At 44.4% G+C, this 18871-nt stretch overlaps 1 protein-coding gene across 1 annotated transcript in view; it reads left to right on the top strand.

The window, feature by feature from the left end:
• The window catches only part of LOC106604872 (short transient receptor potential channel 7), a 48560-nt gene extending 32627 nt beyond the window's left edge, over positions 1-15933 (top strand). The window contains exons 5-7 of the mRNA XM_045718219.1: positions 5485-5701; positions 12999-13232; positions 15665-15933. Of these exons, the coding sequence (XP_045574175.1) occupies positions 5485-5701; positions 12999-13232; positions 15665-15933 (720 nt within the window). The remainder of the gene's footprint in view (positions 1-5484; positions 5702-12998; positions 13233-15664) is intronic.
• Positions 15934-18871: the final 2938 nt, after the last annotated feature.

Below are 18871 nucleotides of genomic sequence, written 5' to 3'. Positions count from 1 at the left end.
GTGGAGGCTGCTGAGGGGAGGGCAGCGCATAGTAATGCCTGGAATGGAGTCAATAGAATGGTATCAACCACGTGAAAACCACGTCAAGGCACAAGGCGAGACCCAGATGCAGACACAGGAGGCAGATGGTTGGAGTCTTTGATATTTATTAACAATCCAAAAGGGGGAGGCAAGAGAATGGTCGTGGACAGGCAAAAAGGTCAAAAGGTCATCGTTGTATGATTTTTTGTGTGAAAATGAACTCAAGCTTACAGACAATGTCAAATGTGATACAGCGAAGCACCTGAGTGAGTTGGGTGCGCAATTACGCAGGTACTTTCCCAAAACGGACGACACAAACAACTGGATTCCTATGTGAGAGTGGATTCTCGGCCCTCACTAGCATGAAAACTAAATACAGGCACAGACTGTGTGTGGGAAATGATTTAAGACTGAGACACTTTCAAATACAACCCAACATTGCAGAGTTATGTGCATCCTTTCAAGCACACCCTTCTCATTAACCTGTGGTGAGGTATTCACAATTTTCGATTAACAAATAAAGTTTTATATGTAAGATGGCTAAATAAAGTGCAAGACTATTGATTATTATTATATTATTATTTGTGCCCTGGTCTTATAAGAGCTCTTTGTCACTTCCCACATGCCGGGTTGTGACAAAAACTCACAATCATTCTTATGTTTAATAAATGTATTTTATAGTTTGTGTGTGGCAGGTTTACTATGATGGCAAAAAAAACATTTGAGAGTGCGCTGACCCTGGTGCTAGAGGGGGTACGCAGCTGGAGGTTGAATGTTTGAAGGGGTACGGGACTATAAAAAGTTTGGGAGCCACTGCTCTAAGGGATCATAATGTGATTAGGTTGCCCGCATTCTGAATAAATGCCTGAACTTAACTGTCGAAATGTAACATTTACCACCACAGCTTGCAGATACTGTAGACGTCACACTAACCTTAACCCCCACAGCTTGCTGATACTGGAGAGGTCACACTAACTTAACCCCCACAGCATTCAGATACTGGAGAGGTCACACTAACTTAACCCCTACAGCATTCAGATACTGGAGAGGTCACACTAACCTTAAACGCTACAGCATTCAGATACTGGAGAGGTCACACTAACTTAACCCCTACAGCATGCAGATACTGGAGAGGTCACACTAACCTTAACCCCTACAGCATTCAGATACTGGAGAGGTCACACTAACTTAACCCCTACAGCATTCAGATACTGGAGAGGTCACACTAACTTAACCCCTACAGCATTCAGATACTGGAGAGGTCACACTAACTTAACCCCTACAGCATTCAGATACTGGAGAGGTCACACTAACTTAACCCCTACAGCATGCAGATACTGGAGAGGTCACACTAACTTAACCCCCACAGCATGCAGATACTGGAGAGGTCACACTAACTTAACCCCTACAGCATGCAGATACTGGAGAGGTCACACTAACGTAACCCCCACAGCATGCAGATAATGTCGAAGTCACACTAACCTTAACCCCCACAGCTTGCAGATACTGTAGAGGTAACACTAACTTAAACCCCACAGCATGCAGATACTGTAGAGGTCACACTAACCTTAACCCCCACAGCATGCAGATACTGCAGAGGTCACACTAACCTTAACCCCCACTGGCAGGCCCATCTCAGCTTCCTCTCTGACATAGGCAAGTCCTCTGAAGAGACAGAAAGGAAAGAGAAATGAAAGGAACGAGAAAGAAAAGAAAGAGCTAAAGAGAGCAGGCCAAGAGGAAGAGATAAGTGGGGAGGGAGAGGAATGGTGACAGAAATTAAAGGATAGATATGAGCGAGAGAGGGCGAGAGAAGGAATTGACTGAGAGAGAAGGACAGAGAGAGAGAGATTGAGAGAGAGAGGAAAAAATAGGGAGGGCGACGTGGGGAGACTGGGGTTAGTCGAACAGGGAGACAGACAGCGGGATGGAGGGAGGGAGTGGTGGGGGGGAGTCTCTCTCCCCCCTGAAACTACTGAGAAAAACAGTGGGTAAATCCCAAATGGCACCATATTCCCTATATAGTGCACTACATTTCACCAGAGCCATGTGAGCCCTGGTCAAAAGTAGTGAACTACATTATATAGGGAACAAGGTGCAATTTGGGACGTAGCCAGTCCTTGTCCAAAGAAAACAGATAGGAAAAACACACACACCTGATTGATTAGGATTAGATGGCGGCGTGTGTGTGGCGAACAACAACCTTGATCTATCGGTTGTTTGATATCGGACTGATTTTAATGACCTGTATTGGCTAATGGCCTTGATTAAAAACAGAGGGGCACATATAAGCAGACACACACACACACATGCACACACACACAGCACAATGGATGTGATGGCTGTGTGTTGTTAAATGAACAACCTAGCAAATACTCTTTCATCCCCCTCCTTCTCAGCCTTCCTACATATTGTTGTGGGTGTTTGTGTCAATGGTTGTACTTATGTGAAAGGCTCACATTCACAAATACGTGTGCCCGTGTTTTGAGTGCATATTGAATGCACATTTTCAGTGTGTCGATCTGCATGTGTTTGTGAAGGTGTGTCTCCTCCCTAGCTCTCCAATCCCGTTGAGACATAGCTGGATCCTCCAGGGTTAGTATTGAAAAATAGAATACACAACAAGGCCCTGTGAAATTCACATCTCTCTCTCTCTTAATTCTCTCTGTCTCATTTACTGAGTCTCTCCTCACTGCTTCTGATGTAGGGGAGATAAATAATGTGTGTGAACCTGACACCAAATGGTCTTCACACATAGTAACACACTTTGATGTCTGGACATTGTTCACTGAATTGTCAATAACACATTTTTATGTTGTCTACACTCCAATATGAGAAACGTTCTATTCAATTGACAGGAGTATTGAGTCTGACTCAATGTCCGACTGAACTGATCCCTGGACGAACCTGGAGTGTTTCTCAAAGCGCACACTACCGTGCTCCAAGCACGGGAGGGTCGGAGTATGAGCCCAAATCAAAGTATGCGAAACGGAGCGCGGAGGGCACTCCTCGAATGAGTAGTCCGTTTGTACATATTTTGTTTCGTGCATCATTGCAAGCTTCAATGGAAAGTATGTTAAGAAATATGACGCAACCATGTAAAAAAAAATTACATATATTTTGGCCATTTTTTCAGCTGAAGCGAGAGACAATTAACTCCGACTTCATAATTAAATGTTGCTTAATCACATCTCATATATTGCCTTACTACAATATTCGATCTAGATACGTTAATAAATTAATGCTGTGTTCATTTTGGCATGTCTACCTGCCTACAGTTGAAGTCGGAAGTTTACATACACTTAAGTTGGAGTCATTAAAACTTGTTTTTCAACCACTCCACAAATTTGTTGTTAACAAACTGTAGTTTTGGCAAGTCGGTTAGGACATCTACTTTGTGCATGACACAAGTATTTTTTCCAACAATTGTTTACAGACAGATAATTTTACTTATAATTCACTGTATCACAATTCCAGTGGGTCAGAAGTTTACATACACTAAGTTGACTGTGCCTTTAAACAGCTTGGAAAATTCCAGAAAATTATGTCAAGGCTTAGATGCTCCTGATATGCTAATTTACATAATTTGAGTCAATTGGAGGTGTACCTGTGGATGTATTTCAAGGCCTACTTTCAAACTCAGTGCCTCTTTGCTTGACATCATGGGAAAATCAAAAGAAATCAGCCAAGACCTCAGAAAAATAATTGTAGAGCTCCACAAGTCTGGTTTATCATTGGGAGCAATTTCCAAACGCCTGAAGGTACAACGTTCATCTGTACAAACAATAGTACGCAAGTATAAACACCATGGGACCACGCAGCCGTCATACCGCTCAGGAAGGAGACGCGTTCTGTCTCCTAGAGATGAACGTACTTTGGTGTGAAAAGTGCAAATCAATCCCAGAACAACAGCAAAAGACCTTGTGAAGATGCTGGAGGAAACAGGTACAAAAGTATCTATATCCACAGTAAAACGAGTCCTATATCGACATAACCTGATAGGCCGCTCAGCAAGGAAGAAGCCACTGCTCCAAAACCGCCATAAAAAAAGCCAGACTATGGTTTGCAACTGCACATGGGGACAAAGATTGTACTTTTTGGAGAAATGTCCTCTGGTCTGATGAAACAAAAATAGAACTGTTTGGCCATAATGACCATCGTTATGTTTGGAGGAAAAAGAGGGAGGCTTGCAAGCTGAAGAACACCATCCCAACCGTGAAGCACAGGGGTGGCAGTATCATGTTGTGGGGGTGCTTTGCTGCAGGAGGGACTGGTGCACTTCACAAACTAGATGGCATCATGAGGTAGGAAAATTATGTGGATATCATATCATCATCTCAAGACATGAGTCAGGAAGTTAAAGCTTGGTCCCAAATGGGTCTTCCAAATGGACAATGACCCCAAGCATACCTCCAAAGTTATGGCTTAAGGACAACAAAGTCAAGGTATTGGAGTGGCCATCACAAAGCCCTGACCTCAATCCTATAGAACATTTGTGGGCAGAACTGAAAAAGTGTGTGCGAGCAAGGAGGCCTACAAACCTGACTCAGTTACACCAGCTCTGTCAGGAGGAATGGGCCAAAATTCACCCAACTTATTGTGCGAAGCTTGTGGAAGGCTACCTGAAATGTTTGACCCAAGTTAAACAATTTAAAGGCAATGCTACCAAATACTAATTGAGTGTATCTAAACTTTTGACCCACTGGGAATGTGATGAAAGAAATAAAAGCTGAAATAAATCATTCTCTCTACTATTATTCTGACATGATCCTAACTGACCTAAGACAGGGAATTTTACTAGGATTAGATGTCAGGAATTGTGAAAAACTGAGTTTAAATGTATTTGGCTAAGGTGTATGTAAACTTCCGACTTCAACTGTACGCACTGCAGATCGCAAACCAATAATAAGTCAATAGGGCTAACTGGCTAGCTACTAGCCAGATAGCCACAAAGAATTGTTAGTTTGCTACCCACGAAGAATTGACATCTATCTTGCGTAATATTAGTTTTAGGTCACTTTTGCCTGTTAAACTATCTGGTTAGCTACATTATTATGATTTACAAATAGCTAGCTGATAGTTATGAAGTAAAACGATTGCTTTGTGTATATCTTGCTTCATTTCTATTTTTGCCTCTGGTTCCTGACCATAGGTTAGACCAGTTCCATCTAGTTTATTACTCATCCTGACAGTGATACTGTTTACTTTAACTGACTTCATAGGGGGAATGTATTTTCAATACCATGTACACGTTTACCATGGTACTACATTTACATTTGAGTCATTTAGCAGATGCTCTTATCCAGACCAATCATCTTATGTTTGCTAGGTAAGTCAACCACATATCACATTCATAACAAGTTAAACCTTTCCTCAATCACCGAAGGCGAAGTGCTAGTAAGAAAAGAGAAGGGCAAGTGTTAGTGCAAGTAACCAGGCAGGGTGTTTTTTGTCTTTGTCCAGCTGGGTCAGATCCTGAGAAGTCCCTTCATGAAGTTTGTGGCCCACGCCGTGTCCTTCAGCCTCTTCCTGGGCCTGCTGGTCATCAACGCCTCGGACCGTTTCGAGGGGGTCAAGAACCTGCCCAACGAGACCATCACTGACCATCCTCGCCAGGTGTTCCGGGTCAAGACCACTCAGTTCTCTTGGACCGAGATGCTCATCATGAAATGCGTGCTGGGTGAGTAGGAGAGAGGGAGAAGGGGAGGGGGGTGGGAGGCAGAGAGAGGGGAGGAAGGGAAAGACAGATGAATGGAGAGAGAGAGGGAGAAAGGAGGACAGAATGAGAATTCCATTGTTTTACTTTTAGATTTGTGTGTATAGTTGTGAATTGTTAGATGCTACTGCACTGTTGGAGCTAGGAACACAAGAATTTCGCTACACCCGCAATAACATCTGCTAAATATGTGTATGTGTCACGGATGTCGTAGGAAGGACCGGACCAAAGTGCAGCGTGTTTGTCGTTCCACATTTTATTTTCACTGTGAAACTATGCAATACATATAAATAAACTGAATAACACAACAACAAACCGTGACGCAGAGTTGCAACATACACCAACTCAAAAACAATCTCTCACAAACCCAGGTGGAAAAAACACCTACTTAAGTATGATCTCCAATTAGAGACAACGATGACCAGCTGCCTCTAATTGGAGATCATCCCAAACAAAACCCAACATAGAAATACAAAACTAGAACATAACAACATAAAAAAACTAAACTAGAAAACCCCCCTGTCACGCCCTGACCTACTCTACCATAGAAAATAACAGCTTTCTATGGTCAGGATGTGACAGTATGTGACCAATGAAATTTGATTTGATTTGAGGAAGAATGAAAGGGATGGATTAAGAGAGAAAGAAAGGAACAAGGATGGAAAGAATGGTGGATGGAGAGAAAAAGCAAAAAAGGAAGGAAGAAATAGAAAAATAAAAAGAGCTGGGGGGGATTAATCACACACATACAGTTGATGTCGGAAGTTTACATACACCTTAGACTAATACATTTAAACTCAGTTTTTCACAATTCCTGACATTTAATCCTAGCAAAAATTCCCTGTCTTAGGTCAGTTAGGATCACCACTTTATTTTAAGAATGTGAAATGTCAGAAAAATAGTAGAGAGATGTCACGCCCTGACCTTAGAGAGCCTTTATATTTCTCTATTTGGTTAGGTCAGGGTGTGATTTGGGTGGGCATTATAGTTTTTCTATTTCTTTGTTTGCCGGGTATGGTTCCCAATCAGAGGCAGCTGTCTATCGTTGTCTCTGATTGGGGATCATACTTAGGCAGCCTTTTTCCCACCTTAGTTTGTGGGATCTTGTTTTTGCATAGTTGCTGTGTAGCCTGCAGAACTTTACGTTCGGTTTGTATTTTGTTGGTGTTCATTTTAAATAAAAGTAAAATGTTCGCCTACCACGCTGCACCTTCATCCAATTAAGATCCCACCACCAAACTACCAAGCAGCGTGGCCAGGAGGAGCAGGGATCCTGGGCCCGGGAGAAAAGGGAGTGGAGGACATCATGGACATGGGAGGAGGTTATCGCAGGGGACAAGACCCTGCCATGGAAGCAGGTGGAGGCAGCGAAGGAGGATCAACGACGACTCCGGGGTTCGCAACCAGGACACAAGCCCAAAAGACAGCCTGAAAAATATGGGAGGGGGGGCACACGGAGTGGTCGGCGGAGCCGAGGGGTGAACCAAAGCCAGTCAGGGAGTCGAGTGAGGAACTCGACGAAAGATTCCGGAGAGAGGTGTTGGCATTGAGAGTGCTGCAGAGCGGGCGTGCTGAGGAGCGTGACACCATTCCGGAGTCATATGCACCAGTTTCACGCATCTGGCCTCCAGTGCGCTTCCCCAGTCCGGTACGTCCTGTGTCTCCTCCACGCACTCGCCCTGAGGTGTGTGTCACCGTTCTGGTACAATGTGTGCCGGTTCTACGCACCGTGTCTCCAGTGCGCCTCCACAGCCCAGTGCGTCCTGTGCCAGCCCCCCGCACTTGCCGTGCGAAGGTGGTCATCTGTCCAGGACGCGTTGTGCCAGCTCTACGCTCCAGACCGCCAGTGCGCCTCCACGGTCCAGTACATCCTGCACCGGCTCTATGCGCTTTATCTCTGGTGCGCCTCCACAGTCCAGTACGTCTTGTGCCTCCTCCCCACACTCGCCCTGAAGTGCATGTCACCAGTCTGATGCCACCTGTTCCGGCTCCACGCACAAAGCCTCCAGTGACGATCCATGGCCCGAAGCCTCCAGTGACGATCCATGGCCCGGAGCCTCCAGTGACGATCCATGGCCCGGAGCCTCCATCGACGATCCATGGCCCGGAGCCTCCATCGACGATCCATGGCCCGGAGCCTCCAGCAACGATCCATGGCCCGGAGCCTCCAGCGACGATCCATGGCCCGGAGCCTCCATCGACGATGCATGGCCCGGAGCCTCCAGTGACGATCCATGGCCCGAAGCCTCCAGTGACGATCCATGGCCCGGAGCCTCCAGTGACGATCCATGGCCCGGAGCCTCCATCGACGATCCATGGCCCGGAGCCTCCAGCAACAATCCATGGCCCGGAGCCTCCAGCAAAATCCATGGCCCGGAGCCTCCAGCGACGATCCATGGCCCGGAGCCTCCAGCGACGATCCATGGCCCGGAGCCTTCTGCGGCGATCCACGGTCCGGAGTCGCCACCAAAGATGGCGGATCCGCGAGCGGAGCGGGGTCTACGTCCCGCACCGGAGCCGCCACTGAGGATAGATGCCCACCCGGACCCTCCCCTATAGAGTCAGGTTTTGCGGCCATAAATTGCGGCCATACAAGTAAAATGTTCGCCTACCACGCTGCACCTTGGTCCAATGTTTACGACGAGCGTAACAAGAGAATGATTTATTTCAGCTTTTATTTCTTTCATCACATTCCCAGAGGGTCAGAAGTTCACATACACTCAATTAGTATTTGGTAGCATTGCCTTTAAATTTGGCCCTGGTATCCTGGAAGGATATTGACCTCATCCCGTCAGTAGAGGATGCCTGGTAAAAAAATTTAAATGCCTTCCTCACCATCTTAAATAAGCATGCCCCTTTCAAGAAATGTTGAACCAGGAACAGATATAGCCCTTGGTTCTCCCCAGACCTGACTGCCCTTAACCAACACAAAAATATCCTGTGGCGTTCTGCATTAGCATCAAACTGCCCCCGCGATATGCAACTTTTCAGGGAAGTTAGAAACCAATACACACAGGCAGTTAGAAACGCCAAGGCTAGCTTTTTCAAACAGAAATTTGCTTCCTGCAACTCAAACTCTAAAAAGTTCTGGGACATTGTAAAGTCCATGGAGAATAAGAACACCTCCTCCCAACTGCCCACTGCACTGAGGATAGGAAACTCTGTCACCACCGATAAGCCCACTATAATTGAGAATTTCAATAAGCATTTTTCTACGGCTGGCCATGCTTTCCAACTAACTACCCGTACTGTATTCAACAGCCCTGCACCCCCCACAGCTACTCGCCCAAGCCTCCCCCATTTCTCCTTCTCCCAAATCCATTCAACTGATGTTCTGAAAGAGCTGCAAAATCTGGACCCCTACAAATCAGCTGGGCTTGACAATCTGGACCCTTTCTTTCTAAAATGATCTGCCGAAATTATTGCAACCCCTATTACTAGCCTGTTCAACCTCTCTTTCGTGTCATCTGAGATTCCCATAGATTGGAAAGCAGCTGCTGTCGTCCCCCTCTTCAAAGGAGGTGACACTCTTGACCCAAATTGCTACAGACCTATATCCATCCTACCCTGCCTTTCTAAGGTCTTCGAAAGCCAAGTCAACAAACAGATTACTGACCATTTCAAATCCCACCGCACCGTCTCCGCTATGCAATCTGGTTTCAGAGCTGGTCATGGGTGCACCTTAGCCACGCTCAAGGTCCTAAACGACATCGTAACCGCCATCGATAAGAAACAATACTGTGCTGCCGTATTCATTGACCTGGCCAAAGCTTTTGACTCTGTTAATCACCACATCCTCATCAGCAGACTCAGTAGCCTTGGTTTCTCAAACGATTGCGTCGCCTGGTTCACCAACTACTTCTCTGATAGAGTTCAGTGTGTCAAATCGGAGGGCCTGCTGTCCGGCCCTCTGGCAGTCTCTATGGGGGTACCACAGGGTTCAATTCTTGGGCCAACTCTTTTCTCTGTATACATCAATGATGTCGCTCTTGCTGCTGGTGAATCTCTGATCCACCTCTACGCAGACGACAAATACCTAGGTGTCTGGTTAGACTCTAAACTCTCCTTCCAGACTCACATCAATCATCTCCAATCCAAAGTTAAATCTAGAATTGGCTTCCTATTTCACAACAAAGCATCCTTCACTCATGCTGCCAAACATACCCTCGTAAAACTGACCATCCTACCAATCCTCGACTTCGGCGATGTCATTTACAAAATAGCCTCCAATACCCTACTCAACAAGCTGGATGCAGTCTATCACAGTGCCATCCGTTTTGTCACCAAAGCCCCATATACTACCCACCACTGCGACCTGTACGCTCTCGTTGGCTGGCCTTCGCTTCATAATCGTCGCCAAACACATTGGCTCCAGGTCATCTACAAGACCCTGCTAGGTAAAGTCCCCCCTTATCTCCGCTCACTGGTCACCATAGCAGCACCCACCTGTAGCACGCGCTCCAGCAGGTATATCTCTCTGGTCACCCCTAAAGCCAACTCCTCCTTTGGTCGTCTCTCCTTCCAGTTCTCTGCTGCCAATGACTGGAACGAACTACAAAAATCTCTGAAACTGGAAACACTTATCTCCCTCACTAGCTTTAAGCACCAGCTGTCAGAGCAGCTCCCAGATCACTGCAGCTGTACATAGCCCATCTATAATTTAGCCCAAACTACTACCTCTTCCCCTACTGTATTTATTTATTTAATTTATTTTGCTCCTTTGCTCCATATTATTTATATTTCAACTTCGAACTTTCTTCAAATAACAAATCTACCATTCCAGTGTTTTACTTGCTATACTGTATTTACTCTGCCACCATGGCCTTTTTTTGCCTTTACCTCCCTTATCTCACATCATTTGCTCACATTGTATATAGTCTTATTTTTTCTACTGTAACTCTGTGTTTTTTGTATGTTGTCGAACTGCTTTGCTTTATCTTGGCCAGGTCGCAATTGTAAATGAGAACTTGTTCTCAACTTGCCTACCTGGTTAAATAAAGGTTAAAAATACAAAAATACAAAAAAATAAAGAATTGTTAACTTGGGTCAATCGTTTCAGGTAGCCTTCCACAAGCTTCCCACAATAAGATGGGTGAATTTTTGGCCAATTCCTCCTGACAGAGCTGGTGTAGGTTTGTAGGCCTCCATGCTTGCACACACTTTTTCATTTCTGCCTACAAATTTTCTATAGGATTGAAGTCAGGGCTTTGTGATGGCCACTCCAATACCTTGACTTTGTTGTCCTTAAGCCATTTTTTCACAACTTTGGAGGTATGCTTGCGGTCATTGTCCATTTGGAAGACCCATTTGCAACCAAGCTTTAACTTCCTGACAGATGTTTTGAGATGTTGCTTCAATATATCCACATAATTTCCCTTCCTCATGATGCCATCTATTTTGTGAAGTGCACCAGTCCCTCCTGCAGCAAAGCACCCCCACAACATGATGCTGCCACCCCCGTGCTTCACGGTTGGGATGGTGTTCTTCAGCTTGCAAGCCTCCCCCTTTTTCCTCCAAACATAACGATGGTCATTATGGCCAAACAGTTCTATTTTTGTTTCATCAGGCCAGAGGATATTTCTCCAAAAAGTACACTCTTTGTCCCCATGTGCAGTTGCAAATCGTAGTCTGGCTTTTTTATGCCAGTTTTGGAGCAGTGGCTTCTTCCTTGTTTCCTCCAGCATCTTCACAAGGTCCTTTGCTGTTGTTCTGTAATTGATTTGCACTTTTCGCACCAAAGTACGTTCATCTCTAGGAGACAGAACACATCTCCTTCCTGAGCGGTATGACAGCTGCGTGGTCCCATGGTGTTTATACTTGCGTACTATTGTTTGTACAGATGAACGCGGTACCTTCAGGCATTAGGAAATTGCTCCCAAGGATGAACCAGACTTGTGGAGGTCTACAATTATTTTTCTGAGGTCTTGGCTGATTTCTTTTGATTTTCCCATGATGTCAAGCAAAGAGGCACTGAGTTTGAAGGTAGGCCTTGAAATACATCTACAGATACACCTCCAATTGACTGAAATTATGTCAATTAGCCTATCAGAAGCTTCTAAAGCCATGACATAATTTTCTGGAATTTTCCAAGCTGTTTAAAGGCACAGTCGATTTAGTGAAAGTAAACTTCTGACCCACTGGAATTGTGATACAGTGAATTATAAGTGAAATAATCTGTCTGTAAACAATTGTTGGACAAATTACTTGTGTCATACAAAAAGTACATGCCCTAACCGACTTGCCAGAACTCTAGTTTGTTAACAAGAAATGTGTGGAGTGGTTGAAAAACGAGTTTTAATGACTCCAACCTAAGTGTACAGTATGTAAACTTCCGACTTCAACTGTATGCACTTAGAGCCATAAGATCAATCACAATAAAAACATCAGCTGGTTTCTCCGCCTCCCCACGCTTTCTGTCTTACCTCTTAACGTAGCAATATAATTTGTGTGTGTGTTTCCAGCAGGGATGGGGTGTACCTGATTGCCTATAATCAGTTACTGATGACAAAAAACTAACTCTAATCAGTTACATTACCCGCAAAAATATTGCATTCAGATTACAGATGCTTTTGAAAAATGGGTATTACTTTTAAATTCAGAATGGATGTTTGTGAAAAAATACATTGGCACCTTTCTGTTTTCTCAATGACATTCAATTCAACATTGAAAAAAGGTGCAAGTTTAAGTTTGTTCCACCGGAGTGAGTCTGTCCACAAGTCAGAGACCACTATGATGACACACCAAATGCGTTCCACACCAAATCCTTTTTCTCTTCTTCTAATGCCTCTTAAGGAGAAAGTAATCCAAAAGTATCTGAAAGGAATCAGATTGTTACTTTTTGGGTAATCCCACAGTTACATTACTGATTACAATTTTGGACAGTTAACTATACAGTAACTGGTGATGGTCGTTGATAGTGGGCCTCTATACGCTTATGTAGATACTCCATAAAAAAATATGCAGCTTCCAGCTACAACAGTCATTTACAAAATTAACAATGTCTACACTGTATTTCTGATCAATTTGATGTCATTTTAATGGGCCAAAAAATTTGCTTTTCTTTCAAAAACAAGGACATTTCTAAGTGACCCCAAACCTTTGAACGATAGTGTAGATTTAAAACAGCTGTGTACCCACCAGATATGATCTCTCGGAAGTATGTGTTGTGTTAATGTGCTCTCTCTCTCTCTCTCTCTCTCTCTCTCTCTCTCTCTCTCTCTCTCTCTCTCTCTCTCTCTCTCTCTCTCTCTCTCTCTCTCAGGTATGATCTGGTCGGAGGTCAAGGAGATCTGGGTGGACGGTCCTAGAGAGTATGTGATGCACCTGTGGAATGTGTTAGACTTCGGCATGTTGTCTATCTTCGTGGCTTCGTTCACCGCTCGGTTCATGGCCTTCCTCAAGGCCTCCAAGGCCCAGCTGTACGTAGACCAGTTTGTCACCGACGAAGATATCCGCAACGCGTCGCTACCTACAGAGGTAGCCTACTACACCTATGGTTCGTAGAAATATACAGTTGGCATTCTCATTTTCTACCCTTCTACAAGGGTCTACATTAACGACTGGGGACCAGTGCCCTACCCTTCCCCGTACACTGCTCGCGCTCCCTAATCACTGCTGTCATCTTGTGGTGTAAGGCTGTTATGACATTAGTACTGAAACAGCCAGCATACGCGATGACGCACTCGGACACATACCCCAAAGCTGTGGTAATTGTCTGTGTGTGTCTGTCTGAGTGTGTGTGTGTGTGTGTGTGTGTGTGTGTGTGTGTGTGTGTGTGTGTGTGTGTGTGTGTGTGTGTGTGTGTGTGTGTGTGTGTGTGTGTGTGTGTGTGTGTGTGTGTGTGTGTGAATTGCTCTGTTCCTCTCTGCTCCTCTCGTTTCTGTGCTTTCCAGAGGTGTTCTGCTGTTCCCCTGGTGTGTATTCAAAGAATAGGGGGTAGATCAGCTTTAATATTGCAAATAGATTGTGGCTTCCATCAATGTAATTGTCTGCATCATTTACAATCCCCATATATATTTTTTGGTAAATATACATATAAAAAATATATATAGGGCCTCCCGAGTGGCGCAGTGGTCTATTTAGTGGTGTATATATATGTGTCACTTTAGAGCAAAGATCCTCAGTCTTCAAAAAAAAAAGCCCAGATGAACAACAACTTGTCAGACAGGCCACTTCCCATATAGAATCCTCTCAGGTTTTTGCCTGCCATATGAGTTCTGTTATACTCACAGACACCATTCAAACAGTTTTAGAAACTTTAGGGTGTTTTCTATCCAAAGCCAATAATTGTATGCATATTCTAGTTTCTGGGCAGTAGTAATAACCAGATTAAATCGGGTACGTTTTTTATCCGGCCGTGGAAATACTGCCCCCTACCCCCAACAGGTTAAGTTAGCACAGCTGAAAATGGTTATGCTGATTAAAGAAGCAATAAAACTGGCCTTCTGTAGACTAGTTGAGTATCTGGAGCATCAGCATTTGTGGGTTCGATTATAGGCTCAAAATGGCCAGAAACAAAGAACTTTCTTCTGAAACTTGTCAGTCTATAATTGTTCTGAGAAATGAAGGCTATTCCATGCGAGAAATTGCTAAGAAACTGAAGATCTCGTACAACACTGTTTACTACTCCCTTCACAGAACAGCGCAAACTGGCTCTAACCAGAATAGAAAGAGGAGTGGGAGGCCCCAGTGCACAACAGCAAGATGACAAGTACATTAGAATGTCTAGTTTGAGAAACAGACGCCTCACAAGTCCTCAACTGGCAGCTTCATTAAATAGTACCTGCAAAACACCAGTCTCAACGTCAACAGTGAAGAGGCGACTCTTGGATTCTGGCTTTCTAGGCAGAGTTGCAAAGAAAAAGCCATATCTGACTGGCCAATAAATAGAAAAGATTAAGATGGGCAAAAGAACACAGACACTGGACAGAGGAACTCTGTCTAGAAGGCCAGCATCCCGGAGTCGCCTCATCACTGTTGAGCACAGAATAACTATTCAACGCTCAACACCCGTGGAATATGGGCAGTGTCAGTCAACGTTGGCAAAGCAGCATAATTAAATTGTTGCCAGCAGCACAGTTACAGTCACCAACGCTCTGGATAACATAAAAACAGCCTAACCAGCTCTGCTAGAGCGAGTAAAATGGTCAGAGTGAGCTGTTCTCTCATTCGTGTCTGGAAGTAGCTAGCAAGCTAGCCAACGTTAGCCAGTTAGCTTGGGTGCTTGACTGCTGTTGTTAAGACAGAATGCTTTGATCAACCCTACTCCTCGGCCAGAATGTCCAGTGTGCGCTCTGAACGCTCCTTAAAGAGATGGGCGGGGCTAAGGCTTAAGAGGGTGTGAACGATGCTGACTGGATGTAGACAAAGAAGAGGTCTCCAGTAGGTGTACTATAACATTCAAAGGCCATTTTCTCAAAAGTGAGGTTACAAGTTTATCAACTTTCAAAGCAGAATTACCTTCCCATTGTTTCTCAACTGATGTGTGTCTCTGTGTCTCTACTTTTATCCAATGTAAAAAAACAAAAAATACATTTCAAGTTTTGCTACATCAAACCGGGTGTATATGAGCAGATTTCATGTTGCTAAAATACTGTCTGTTCCACTTTAATGTTAGGCATTAACTCTGAATTGTTAAGGTAAAGGTTAAGGTATGGGATAGGCTTAAAACAAAAATCTCAAAAACAACATTCTATCGCTGGATTTGAACTTGCAACCTTTGGAATCAGAGGCAGGTGCGTACAATTATCTGCCATCCCTGCCCACAACACCCTAGCAGCGCACAATGTTGCCCCTTGTGACCGGTTTTCACGTCACCTCCCGACGTCCTCAGATGGACGTCAAATACTGATTTATCATGGGTGACCTGTCTGCTTTCTTTTCCACACACTTCTCTTTTTCATATTCTCTCCCTACGGTTTGTCTCAGCCAGGAATAAGTGGCGTCCATCGGACCCCCAGATCATCTCAGAAGGTCTGTATGCCATCGCTGTGGTGCTGAGTTTCTCCCGCATCGCCTACATCCTGCCAGCCAACGAGAGCTTCGGCCCCCTCCAGATCTCCCTGGGCCGGACGGTGAAGGACATCTTCAAGTTCATGGTCATCTTCATTATGGTGTTTGTGGCCTTCATGATCGGCATGTTCAACCTCTACTCTTATTACCTAGGAGCCAAGTACAACCCGGCCTTCACCACGTGAGTGAGAAAATACAATACACATCCTGTACACACACACGTACGCATGCAGGCACACACACACACACACTGAAACACACACAAATGGAAGATTAGTGAGATGAGTGAAACCCATATTTTTGGGGGAGGGGTCAAGTGACATCATGTTATTTAGGAAAGATACTGGTGGAATCCCACAAGGTCACCTTTCTTTCAAAGCTCTCTTCTGACAGGACAGGTGGAAGGAGTGTCTAGCTACATCTCTGTCCAGTTTATCAGTAGAAATCCACTGTGATGTTTTCTGGAACCTGTTGGTCCTTTCACATCAGTGATGACAGGCACATTTACTTTCATTTAATGTCCGCCTGTTGATTTTAGCAACGTCGCAAAGTGATGTCATCAATCTTTATCCTGTGGCAGGCACGTTTAGGAACCATTTGTCAATATTTATCTCAGAGAAAGAAGACGCACACTCATTCAGACACAGTCCTCTTCCCTCCTCTCCTCTCAGAATGTACTTTTAACCGCTTTAGACTAGAGAAACATTATCATTTGATCATTCTATCACTCTTTCTGAAACTGAAACTTTCCCCTCAATCATCGCAGTCACTTTGCTAATGGATTTTGGTTCCAGCCTGTCCATCCGTCCGTCCGTCAGTCTGTCAGTCAGTCAGTCGGTCAGTCATTTTTTATGAGTTAGAGAACTCCTCTGTTCCATCTGTGTGTAGTGAAGTAGAACGGTAGAGTCTGGGATGGGTTCTGCTTGGCTGATCACATAGAACCACCAGTCTGCTGAGGCGGTACCGGTACAAACGTTGGACTCATCACTTCTACAGCGGATATTCAGTTTTAGGGCTCTGTCTTGGACTCTAAGGCCTGAGTAGTACCCTCAAGGGCTGCGTTCACACAGCACACTGAACTTCTTTCCACTAATTGGTCTTTTGACCAATCACATCAGATCTTTTAACATCAGCTCTTTTTTTTGGAGCTGATCTAATTGGTCAGAAGACCAATCTAAACGCAGCCTGCGTTGACTTTACCTTGAAACACAGTTGGGATTTGTTTCTGATGTCAGTTTTGAGGATTCCAGTTGATACATCATTCCATTTGAATTCATAGTAACCTATCAACCAGTGAGCTGTTCTGAATGAATTCTACCATTGACAAGTTCTTACTGGCACCACAAGGGGTCATTATAACTCCAATTACTGATGGAGTCTGAAAAGGCAATAACAGAAGTAACGTTTTCCAGGTGGAATATACATGAATCATTTACCTGGTAAAGAAAAGGAGTGGGTTGGACTGTATCTTAGGCTAGGTTGAGGAGTGATATTGCAGGTCAGGATACAGGAATGTTGGTTGAGGACAAGGTTTCCAGTTCAGGGTATTCAGTTATTAACTAACTAACAAAGGCCCAGCACAAGGACACAAGAGCCCGTGGGGCCTCATAACTAATAGGAGAATGTGAAAAATATAACACACAGGAACAAAGGACATCACTGGTAACTAAAGAATTCCCCAAACCATCACCATTTTCGCCAGACATAATGGGACCCGTCTCCTCGAAAAAGTTGATTCAAGTTTGTCAAAAAGCACCTGGAAGCACCTGGATGATCATCAAGACTCTTGGAAGAATGTTCTATGGACAGATGAGTCAAAAGTATAACTTTTTGGATGACATGGGTCCCATTATGCCTGGTGAAAACCAAACACTGCATTCCACGGTAAGAACCTTGTTCCAACGGTTAAGCATGGTGGTGATATAGAGGATCTTTAGGGATGCTTTGCATGAGAGAATGCCAAGAGTGTGCAAAGCTGTCATCAAGGCAAAGGGTGTATAAAATATATTTGAATTTGTTTAAGACTTTTTTTGGTTACTACGTGATTCCATACGTGTTATTTCATAGTTTTGATGTCTTCACTATTATCCTATAATGTAGAAAATAGTTTAAAAAAAATAAAAATAAATGGAATGAGTAGGTGTGTCCAAAATGTTGACTAGTACTGTATGTATGTGTATATATACAGGCTAGGAAGTTATCATTATATAATCTCCCAACATATGAAAAGGCACTTACTTAAACTCAGGTACGTACAACATGGGCTGCGTTTAGACAGGCAGCCCAATTCTGATATTTTTTCACTAATTGGTGTGAAAAGATCTGATATGATTGATCAAAAGACCAATAAGTGGGGGAAAAAATGATCAGAATTAGGCTGCCTGTCTAAACTCAGCCATGGACAGGAAAGGGAAAACACTTGAGCAGCCTTATGTCACCAAACACTAAGGAAAACACAAGCTGCTTTATACCAGAGGAATGGGAGCGGAATGTTGATTAGCAGAGTGATTTCAGGTGTGGTGAGTTGGCAGGAAAGGGGGAAGTCCAGAGGGTAATTGGAAGTTGGTCGAATTTGCATGATGCTTCAGAACAGTTGGTTTAGGCATATGTGAATGTGTGTGTACGTACGTACGTACGTGCCTGTATCTGCTATCTCTCTGTGTTCTTGAGTTTAACAGACAGGGCAGCTTTTGATGGAGGATGGTAGTGAGGGCAGGTTTGATGGCTCCGGTGCTGATTGAGGGAGGCAGGTGGTGGTGATAATGATACCCCAGGAGGAAGCACTCTGAGTGGGGGCTGTGGAGAGGGTGAAGGGGGTTCTTTGGAGGATGGCTGGAGGGTTCAGGCAGTGAAGGTACAGCTGGAGTAGGCCTAATGAAGACTGTATGCCCTAATGGCTACTATTCTGGCCTCCAGAACCCAACACACTGACTCACTCACACACAAGCACACGTATTATTCCTCTCTTACACACACACACACACACACACACACACACACACACACACACACACACACACACACACACACACACACACACACACACACACACACACACACACACACACACACACACACACGGCAGGTTATTAGGATTCTTAGCTAGGCACCTCTGGAGAAGCA

Source organism: Salmo salar, chromosome ssa05 (genome assembly GCF_905237065.1).
Source record: "Salmo salar chromosome ssa05, Ssal_v3.1, whole genome shotgun sequence".
Classification (NCBI taxonomy): domain Eukaryota; kingdom Metazoa; phylum Chordata; class Actinopteri; order Salmoniformes; family Salmonidae; genus Salmo; species Salmo salar.
Note: the sequence above shows the minus strand (reverse complement) of the source record. Positions and strands in the feature narration are given on the sequence as shown.